Source organism: Dipodomys ordii, unplaced genomic scaffold, assembly GCF_000151885.1.
Source record: "Dipodomys ordii isolate 6190 unplaced genomic scaffold, Dord_2.0 Scaffold16, whole genome shotgun sequence".
In the NCBI taxonomy this organism is placed as follows: Eukaryota; Metazoa; Chordata; class Mammalia; order Rodentia; family Heteromyidae; genus Dipodomys; species Dipodomys ordii.
Window position 1 is genome coordinate 656,841 of NW_012267232.1, and position 10,476 is coordinate 667,316.

A 10,476-nucleotide genomic window follows, 5' to 3' on the forward strand; every position below is an offset into this window, starting at 1 on the left:
TCTGGTAATGTCGGAGGCCTGGATTTGTTGCCTGCTCGTCCCCCCGTGCAGCAGAGGCCTGTTTTCCTCCCCCTGTTGTGTGTTTTTATTATTTTCCCTCTGGCTTAGATGTGTCAATCATTCTCTCCCTGCCATTGGTTGGAGAGTTTGCGTCAAAAAGTTGCCAGAGAGGCGCTTTCTCAGCAAATCTCCCCGAGAGCGGAAGCGACCTCAGCTCCAACTCAGCCTTCCACTGTTACGAAAAATAAAAATCGCTAGCGCAGCCCTCACTCTCCACGTCTACTTTGTATGTATCGTAGAAGAGCACACGCGGCTTTCCAACTCAGCCCCCTTCATTTTCTGTTGCTTAAAAACAACAACAACAATTCGGGTTGTGTTTTACTTTTTTTTCCCCCGAAGGGTGAAGACTTCAAGGTTTCTAACTCAATGCTCTTGGTTTCTTTTAGGATAAGCTGGATATTTGGAATTTTGAAGGATAATTTGGGTTCCCCCCCTCTTCTAACCTCCAATGCGGCCATAAGGTAAGAAAGAGTCCGTCTGTCTTGGTTGTCTATAGTTATAGCTGTGTGTCCTTCTGTCCATCATTACCTCCACCCCCAGCACTTCCAATAGATCTATTCATGCACTTCTGCAAACGTGAAATTCTTCCAAAGGTTGATGGTTTTTCCTCTCTCTTTCAAATTTTGACTTGTAATAACGACCATTGTGGGGGGGGGATTGGCGATGGGAAGAGGGCGGGAGCGGGAGGAAGGGAGGGCGCGTGCTCCAAGGGGTCGGTCGCCGCCACCGCAAATCGCCGTCGCCAGTCTCATCTGGGGTGTTGAGGAGGGGGGGTTGTTTGTGCTTTTGTTTTTAATTTCCAGGCCATTCGGGGCTTGTCTCTTGGATGTTTTCATTTGGGCCCCCAGGTTTGGGTAGGGTCCTCTGGATTGCTCCCAAGGAGGTATTTAGAGTTTGAGATCTAGAGGTGCCAATGTAGCTAGATGGATGGATGGATGATGCATGGGGGAGGCGGGGAAAGAATAAGAAGGTAAGAGCTTCTTGGGGCCGCTGTGCTGGAAGCCTGGCTAGTTTGCTGGGCGGCGGCGGCCGCCCGCCGCAGCTTGAGTCCCCCTAAAGGAACGTGAGCCGAACCCTGGGCGGATAACCGAGGAGACAGTCCACCCCCGCGCTCCGCGCTCGCCCCTGGCCGTCCCGCGTCGCCCAGTGAAGAGCAGCTCAGATCTCAGATCGAATGCATTACAATATCCTCCCATCCCTGAGGGTGCAACCCCCTCCCCTTCACCCACTTAAGGCTGTGGTGATTGGAGCCCCAGGTCGCCAGGCCCGGGCAGAGGGAACGAGGATGGGTATTGTTTTTATGCAGCCTGACTTTGCAGGGATGGCGCGGGACGCGCCCCGCCAAGCGCTCCGCGCGCACCTGGGGCGCTCCAAGGTGGCCGCGAGTCGTCCCGTGCCCAGCTGGAAGCCAGGCGAGGGCTGGGGACCGAATTCCCTGCGCTGGGGACTTGAGCAACCGGGAGCCTGCCGCGCTCTCCGGCCTTCCCTTCCCAGGCTCGGGGACCGAGAGGTGTCACGGGTCAGGACCCTGCTGGGATCGAGGGGCTCGCAGGGACGTAGATTTTGCTCTCTCACTGCCCAGTGAGAACCATCCGAAGATCTCCCGCCTGCCCCGGTCCTGAGCGACGGGTCGTGTTGCCAACTCTGAAGAAGTCTTCGTGTCGAGGCGTCCGACTTCAGGACAGATTTTATTATTTTTTTCTTTTGAAATCCAAGTCTTTCTCAAAAATCCTTCCTTGATCGGGAGGGAAGAGGCCCAGAGGTGCTGTGCGCGCTTTGTGGATGAATTTAGGCAGGGGACAGGAGAGAAGGCTCTCCTGGAAATTCCGTCCCCTCCCCCCCCCCATCGTAGAGCTTTTAGGGAGTTCCGGATTTCCCTCGCTCATCCATGGACTTTTTCTGATCAAAGAAAGTTATAAGCACTAGAGGAAACTCCCCTCCCCCAAGTAAGGTTGTACCCAAGGTCTCTCCTTCCAGAGCTAGTAGCACCCACCCGGCTTTCTCTGGCGGTAATTAATAGCTAAGGCCAACCCTTTTGGCACGTTTCTTCCTGCCTCCCTCCCTCGCGGGTGGCAGAGTTGTCGATTCCCTGAGGCCAGAAACTTTCACTCGAGTTCGCCGGGGCCAGGCCGGCGCCGGCTGTTTTCCACGATGCCCACAGATCTTTCTTTCTCTTTCTGTCTCTGTCTCTGTCTCTCTCTCCTTCCCCCCCCCCCTTCGTCCTCCTCTTCGTCATCTTCTCAGCCGCAGGCCAATCGCCAGTCCGTGTAGTTTTGTTTCCTTTCCATCATGCAGAAAATTAATCAGCGAGGACGAGAAGCAGAGCAGAGCGCGGCGGCCTGTAATTAAGGGACGTGTGCCCCTCGGATTATCTCGTTAGTTTATCAAGAAAACATTTATTATAATTAATTCTCGGACGAGGTAATTATTATTGAGCGAGGACACAGCAACTGGTAGATGGGCTTCTTGGAAGAAAAAAAATACGGGGGGAGGGGGAGAGGGGGGAAGCGACAGATTGCACGAATAGACCGTTAGATATAAGGCTGCGCAGGCCGACGCGGGCAGTGGAGAGGGACCTGACCACCCGGACTGCGGGGCCGGGACACAAGAAAGAGCCACTTGCACCCGCAACTGGCTGCGGGGACTCGCCGGGCCAGCACCGTTTGCCTCTAGGTATGGATTGTCTTCTTTGCCTCGTGAGAGGTCAGGTTGAGTCTTATGTATTAAAAAGGTGATTTCTTTTACCCCCACCCCCACCCCCACTTCTGTGCTTGGAGTGGAAGGAAGAGAAGTGGACTTCCAGGGCTTTGAAAGTTAGACGGCAGGGCCCAAGGCCTCTTTGGGTAGTGCATATACCTAGGCTAGCTGTTCAAAGTATTCCCTAGCTCCTCCTCCCCCTTATTCTTTTATTTGTTTTAAAGATGTATGCAGGAGGAAAAGGCCATTTTACCCCCAAAGAGGTTATCAGGCCCGGTGTTTTTTGTCACTGCTTTTTAGTTGGAATGTGTTACTTTATTGTGTGATGTCAGGCTTTTCTAATTGGGGCATGGGAGACCATTTCCATTTTTCTCAACATCTGATACCATTTTAGGTTCCTCTCTAAGCAGCTTAGAACTTTACAAGGTAGTAAGATTTGTGTTGAACAGAACTTTTTTGTTTAGAGGCTATTTTAACAAACCAATGACTATTTTAAAGTAATTATGATTTTCACAGCCTCCAAGTCACTGCAGGTTGAGAAGAAAAGAGATTACAAAATGTGAAGTCTTTGTTGTAGGACTGGCTAAATTTGTTTTACTGGTGAAGAAGACAAACTCCTCCCAGAAGGAGATTTATTTTAAAAAATACATATGCATATATATGTATATTTGGGGGTGGGGGAAGTAGGATTGTTGTCTGAATTTAAATCAGGAAGTCGCAGCTACCAACTTTCATGGTGTGGTGCCTTGATATCTTACACAGTGTAAACATGAGCACAGAGCTCTTAAAACTCATGAAGACCCTGTAAAAAGTAACAGGGATCCCCCAATATGGAATCCGCCATTTTGAGGCAATCTTCCATGGTGTGAAAGTTTCAAAGTAGAGAGCTTTGCAAGGTACCTACCACTTTTTTTTTTTTTTAAAATAAAAGGCAGATTTGGAAACTGCCAGCCTATATTAACATCTACTTTTGAGTCCCTGTCCTCGGGGAGGAGGGAGGACTCTACAAAAGAAAGTAAATAAGTTTCTTTTTCTTTTTCCACTCCTAAGAGCTTTTCCTTAGACAACTGTAGGAACGCCAAAGGTGGGGAGAAATTCTATTAGTTTCACAACTTTGGGTGTTTATCTACTTTCTTCAGAACTAACATGTGCAAAAGGCAGTTACAGTTAACAGGAAATTGCAGCTGCAGACACAAATGTCCGAAAAGTTTGCCTCCTGCAGGACCTACTGCCCCCCCCCACACTCATCACAATCAACATAGAAGCAACTCACACTACAAATGAGCACCCTTTCTACTTGCAAATGTGGGAGCCTGTCATTATCCATCTGGTGGGAGTCTAACTTTACTTCAAAATTTCTGGCATGCTCAGTACCAACCATGGCAACTTTTTTTTTAACAGTATATTTAAGTACTTGCTAGGTGTTTCTTTAAAAAGTTAAATATTTGTCTGTTTAGCTCAAGTTATTTAGAGACATATAATGCAGGTTCTGCAAAACTCTAATAAATCTGTTCCTTACCTCGAAATCTAATTATCCAGGTTACTAATTAGGTGAAAATGATTACTGGAAATGACTTCAAATGTGGCATAATAATGGTTGGGGTAGTTTTTCACAAGTTTGTTGTTTGGCAAGTTGATATTTTAAATGCTAAATGCACTGACATTTTAGACTCGGTAGTTGAAAGTGATTAAAAAGCTAAGATAATTAAAATCTCTACCAGGGAAAGGCAACAGTCTGGGCTGAGGTAGATTTCTTGAATTGTTTCTTTGTTTCTCACCGAGGGGCTTTGTTATCAGCATTATTTATTTAGCCAAAAGAGTTCTTTGTCTCTGCAAATGGCCCCAATCAAGTTTTGTTTGAGACAATTAGCTAGTGCCAGCCAACGAGTCCTATGCAAATGTTGGGATAGGAATGCGCTGTGTGCGTTTGAAGGCGTGGGGTTTTGTTCTTGGGGGAAGGCAGATTGTAATTGCTTTCTTCGGGTCCACTATTTTTTTTTTAAGTTTAGGGTGGGGGTGGGGAAAGACAGGTTTATCAGGTCTCACTCCGTCCTCCTCTAGTTCCAGAGCAGCTGGGGGGGGGGGGGGGGGGGAGGGGAGGGAATCTGCAAGTCCTTTAAAAGCCTGTGTGCCTCGCCCGGCCTCAGCTCTTTGCAGTTAGTGGTGGAACGTAGGAGAAGCTGCGGCCTCCGACACAGTGAACTAGCACCTCTTGTTTGCTTGCTTTGCTTTTAGTTCCTTCACGCCAAACCCACCCACCCACCAAGGAACCCTGAACCTGTCCATCACAGGCGAATCGAGACCTTCCGGCTGGGTTCCCCCCATTTGGGCCGACTTTGCGCCTCCAAACAACCTTAGCATGATGTCTTATCTTAAGCAACCGCCTTACGCAGTCAATGGGCTGAGTCTGACCACTTCGGGTATGGACTTGCTGCACCCCTCCGTGGGGTACCCCGGTAAGTGAGTCCTGCGGCACTCTTACCAGGCCCTTCCCGCGCCGTTCTCCACCCCAGCTCCAAAGGAGGTCCCCACCGTCGGCTTTCACCGGTCGGGGAGGGCCAGGGGCTGCCGGGATGTGAATCGATCCGCTCTGCAACTCTGGTAGAAAATCACATCGCTCTGTCTCTTCCTTAGTGTCCGGGGTGGAGTGGGGCGCGCGCGCACGGTGGTCGTAAGGAGGGTCATTGTCCTTGTCGCTCGGGCGTGGGGGGACCCTCGCTCATGCCTCCAAGCCCGGCTTTTCCAAAGTTTTTAGGGAAGCTAAGGTTCACTCACAAGTTCTCTGCAGCTCTTCACGCCTCGCCCCGGGCTTCCCTGAACCCTCAGGCCCTTGTTCTTTTCGATCGGGTCGTATCTTTGCGCATTTTACCTCTCTTCCAAGTACCAAACTATCCCCCCCTCCCCCGTTTTAAAGATGAAGGGACAAAGGCCCTTGGAGTGGCACACAGTGTGACATCAGGGTCCCCTTGCCCTCCTGGGTCCGGCTGAGCTGCCCTTCCCAGGAGGCCGCCGTCCTGGGGCTTTTTTTGTTTGGGTTGTAGGTTGGGGGTGGTTTTGGGAAGACTTGGGAGGGAGTTGTCACCCTGTTAAGTGTTGGGGTGGGTTGGAAGGCGGGAAGTCGAGGACCCCACACGGAAAGCCCTGTGACTGAGAAACTGCTCCCCCACCTTAAAGGGCCCTGGGCTTCTTGTCCCGCAGCCACACCCCGGAAACAGCGGCGGGAGAGGACCACGTTCACCCGCGCACAGCTCGATGTGCTGGAAGCGCTGTTTGCCAAGACCCGGTACCCAGACATCTTCATGCGGGAGGAAGTGGCCCTGAAAATCAACTTGCCCGAATCCAGAGTGCAGGTAGGACAGACTTACAGCCCTCCTTGACTCTTCCCCTCAACCAGGATGCTAACTAGAACTCTGGAAGAACATCCTCCCCCCCACCCCCCAGCCTCGAAACTCTATAAACATCCCGGGAGCGGTAGCAGTACCAGTACCAGTAGCGATTCTCCTTTGCCACCTGATCCTCTTAGGGCAAGTGGTTCTTCCCGCCCAGGCTGCCAGGTAAGGGAGAGTGGCAATGTAGCTGCAGTGTTAGAGCGCCAGAACTCTTGGGTCGATGGCGTGCAGAGACACTGCCCTGGGCAGATTCCCGGAGTAACAACGGGATAGTTTAACTCCTCCCTTCTATGTGGAGATTCCCCTCTTTTCTCCTGGACTTTCAGAGGTGAAATAAGCTTAGCTTTCTGGACAGCCCAAAGGTTTTCTTTTTTGGTTTTTTTTTCTTTTTGTTTTTGTTTTTAATATAAGATAAATAAATAGAACAAATGCTTGCTGAAGGTCATGCCTGATGGGGTGGCAGAAGCAAGCTGTAGAAACAACTGGTGCTGTTCCCAAGTGAGTAAAACATAATGAGAATGTGTTTTTTAGACGTCTTAGCGATTGGGTAGAAAATTCTAGCTCAGCACTATTTATTTGATAGATTAAATATCTTCCCTTACTTTAGTTAAATCCTAAACTTGACCCTAAAGCACAGTAAGTCAGTGATCCTAGAGGGCAAGCCGTGTGTGTGTGTGTGTGTGTGTGTGTGTATGGATACATGTGCATCTGTGCATGCATGGTGTGTGTGTGTGTGTGTGTGTGTGTGTGTGTGTGTGTGTGTGTGTGGGGACAGAGAGGGAGAGAGTTCTGGAAAAAATGTTTAGCATCTAAACTGTCCTTTAGGTAGGACATGTTTTGAAACAGTGTGAACTGCAAAGCAGAGAACAAGTTTGTTGGTTAAAGTGGATTTGGGAGAAGTTCTAGCATTTTCTGAGGCTTGAATCAAAGTCCTCATTGGAAGACATCAAGTGACTGAATGATTGGTAGCATTGAGTTTGTTGGCCTGGGGGACACGACTTTTGCCAGCTTCCACAACCATATGGAGAGCTCATTCAAGAGCACAATTAAGGACTTGAAGCCCAGAAAAGTACCAGTAAGTTTCTCTGATAATCCCCAGAATATGGCAAACAACAGCTTCTTCATGGCAGAACATGAAAAGGGCTAGGGGAAAGAAATTTCCAAGTTGTAGCAGAGGTTGAAATGGACAAATCAGTGAGCATGATGCAGGAGACAGGATCTGTGGGCTGAGTTGCACCACTCTTCAGATATAGACAGAAGCTATTGAAGACTGATAGAGAGGTCTGTCTTGGCCTTAAAACAGACCACAGAAGTCACTCCATTCTAAAGGAAGAAGCTTTCCATAAACTGTAGCTTTGAGATGTCTTCCCCTTGGGGCTCTCTTGTGAGTCTTTGTATGTGAGACAAAATGTAAGGTGATGGAGCCAACCTCCATATTAGCAGTTAGTTATTCCTTGGAAGATGGATAAGAACTGTTGGATTTTAGGTTGTCTTGTTGACTTGCAAGAACAGAATCGTTTTCCTTTCTTGTGTTTCCTTCTCAAAAAAAAAAAAATCTATGTTCTGTTTCAATCTGAGATCATCCCAAAATACAGCCTTCTCTATGTACCTGTGTGTAATAGACCAAGACAGGACAGTGAAGTGAATTTTTATCCATATGATTTGAGGGATTATCTTAAATGTTACTGTTCTGGGCTTGATGAAAGGCTTATAGACAGAACCTCCCCATTTTCATAACTCCAGAAGTATATGTGAGTGTGTCTCATAGCAGATTTCCAGGAGGAGGAGGAGAGGTTGTTTAGCTCATCTGTCCATGTTAAAAAATAAATAAATACTTTTCCCTTTCAAGGTATGGTTTAAGAATCGAAGAGCTAAGTGTCGTCAACAACAGCAGCAACAACAGAATGGAGGTCAAAATAAAGTGAGGCCTGCCAAAAAGAAGACATCTCCAGCTCGGGAAGTGAGTTCAGAGAGTGGAACAAGTGGCCAGTTCACTCCCCCCTCTAGCACCTCAGTCCCCACCATTGCCAGCAGCAGTGCTCCTGTGTCTATCTGGAGCCCAGCTTCCATCTCCCCACTGTCAGACCCCTTATCCACCTCCTCTTCCTGCATGCAGAGGTCCTATCCCATGACCTATACTCAGGCTTCAGGTTATAGTCAAGGATATGCTGGCTCAACTTCCTACTTTGGGGGCATGGACTGTGGATCTTATTTGACCCCTATGCATCACCAGCTTCCTGGACCAGGGGCCACACTCAGTCCTATGGGTACCAATGCAGTTACCAGCCATCTCAATCAGTCCCCAGCTTCTCTTCCCACCCAGGGATATGGAGCTTCAAGCTTGGGTTTTAACTCCACCACTGATTGCTTGGATTATAAAGACCAAACTGCCTCCTGGAAGCTTAACTTCAATGCTGACTGCTTGGATTATAAAGATCAGACATCCTCGTGGAAATTCCAGGTTTTGTGAAGACCTGTAGAACCTCTTTTTTGTGGGTGATTTTTAAATATGCTGGGCTGGACATTTCCAGTTTTAGCCAGGCATTGGTTAAAAGAATTAGATGGGATGATGCTCAGAATCCTGATCAAAGTTCCAAGAGGCATAGAAGGAAAATTGAAGGGCCTTAGAGGGGCTTACCAACCAGCAACTGAAATGGACAAACCAATCTACTTAAGATCCTGTCATAGTTTTAGATCATTGGTTTTCCTGATTTCCAAAGTGATCAATCAAACATTCTAGCCATGTGCAACCCAACACTACATTAAAAAAAAAAAAATCAAACAAAACTAAGTTGTGAGGGAAGGGCGGGAAGGCCAGAGCCTTCAGAAGCAGAGGTGATCTAATGTTTTAGCCAATCCTTGGTTGATTCTTAGGAATGAACAGCGTCTCAAGCTCATTCACGTTTCATGACCAACTGGGAGTTGGCACTGAAAAACTTTTCAGGGCTGTGTGAATTGTGCGACTGATTGTCCTAGATGCACTACTTTATTTAAAAGAAATAATGTTCATAAGGAGTCAATATGTAGTTTAAGAGACAATCAGTGTGTGTCTTATATAAATGGTACATCTGTGGTTTTTAATCTGTGCTAGACTTCAAAACTGTGATCTCCTGTTATTGTATGCAACCTTGAACTCCACCTCTGCAGGAGTTCTTCTGTGATTAAATAGGTTATAATTATAAGCAAAATTCAGAGCAACTGAATACCGATTTAAAAAGATTACCTTTGGCTGGAGGTGAGCTACACTGAAACTTGACGACAAAATGTCTCTGGACAAGGAGAGAGAGAGAGAGAGACAGAGAGAGAGAAAGAGAGAGAAGAGCAACAGAAGGACACTAATTCATCTGTAATTTACTGTTGGTAAGCCTAGCAGTAAAGAGACATTGGTCAATTGCTCTGACCCTGATGAATTTTTAAACTGAGATCATTGTCGTTTATGTTTGCAGATGTTAACTGGAAAAGATATATGCATAAACCTTTTTTTTCCTTGGATTTGGCAGATATGTATAATTATATTAAAATGGTTCTAGCACAAGATTGGGTCTAGTTTAATTTTACACCATAATTTATGAATGAAAAGCCTCTTCAGCCTTACATCCACAAAATGTTTATAGAGCAGTTTTTTTCAGTTTTCTTTTTCTTTTCTATTTTTTTCTTTTTTTTTGGCTAATCTATGGATAGCCTGGAATGAGTGACAGTGGTTTGTAAACTTTTTATAAGTTCTATCAGGACAGGTCTGAAACTGAATTTAGCATGCCAACCTTCAATCATTAAGAGTCTTAACTCTCCTTGGCTTTTCCTTTCCTGCTGCAAACCTGAATTATTTCTTAGGCACTTTATTAGTAGGCTTTTAAATAGATTCACTCTTTTTAAGAGGGAAGAAAAGAACTGGTGCATCTTTCAGAATGGCATAAAATTTTGGTTTGGGTTCTAATTTGACTAAGATTTTTAACTTCCAAAAACATCGGAGATAAATGTAGAGTGGGGTTGTAATCAGAATCAGAAAACAATTCAGGCAGAAATGATTTCTGAACAAAAGAGTTTCAGAAAACTTTTAAAACCTATCATTTTAGTAGTTGAACATAAGGCACCCTGGTCAGGTTTTTTTTTTTTTTTTGGTTGTTTTTGAAAGTGCTGAGGGGAGAAAACAGGAGGGGGGGGGGTGACATGACCCTTTTCACTTTTCTTTGCATTTTCTGAACTAGTCACCTGAAAGATAAATGGGCAGATGATCAGTGCTCCTCAGGTAAAAGCAGTATTTAATTTCATTTTAAACTTGTTGTGTTCTTAAATTTGACCAAAATTAAGTGACTCTTGATTGTAACTTTTT

The 10,476-nt window shown here is 46.5% G+C and overlaps 1 protein-coding gene across 3 annotated transcripts; it reads left to right on the forward strand.

Moving 5' to 3' along the window:
* Positions 1-208: 208 nt before the first annotated feature.
* Otx2 (orthodenticle homeobox 2) lies at positions 209-9,681 on the forward strand. Of its 3 annotated transcripts, XM_013012274.1 has the most exons (5): positions 209-286; positions 447-521; positions 4,993-5,213; positions 5,932-6,107; positions 7,996-9,142. In XM_013012274.1, the coding sequence occupies exons 3-5, from the start codon at positions 5,117-5,119 to the stop codon at positions 8,614-8,616; spliced, it is 894 nt and encodes a 297-aa protein (XP_012867728.1). In that variant the 5' UTR covers positions 209-286; positions 447-521; positions 4,993-5,116; the 3' UTR covers positions 8,617-9,142. The 3 variants fall into 3 exon arrangements, with proteins under 3 accessions (XP_012867728.1, XP_012867730.1, XP_012867729.1); XM_013012276.1 differs by lacking the exons at positions 209-286; positions 447-521 and having other exon boundaries at positions 4,785-5,213; positions 5,956-6,107; positions 7,996-9,681; XM_013012275.1 differs by lacking the exons at positions 209-286; positions 447-521 and having other exon boundaries at positions 4,908-5,213; positions 7,996-9,681.
* The last annotated feature ends 795 nt before the right edge of the window (positions 9,682-10,476 follow it).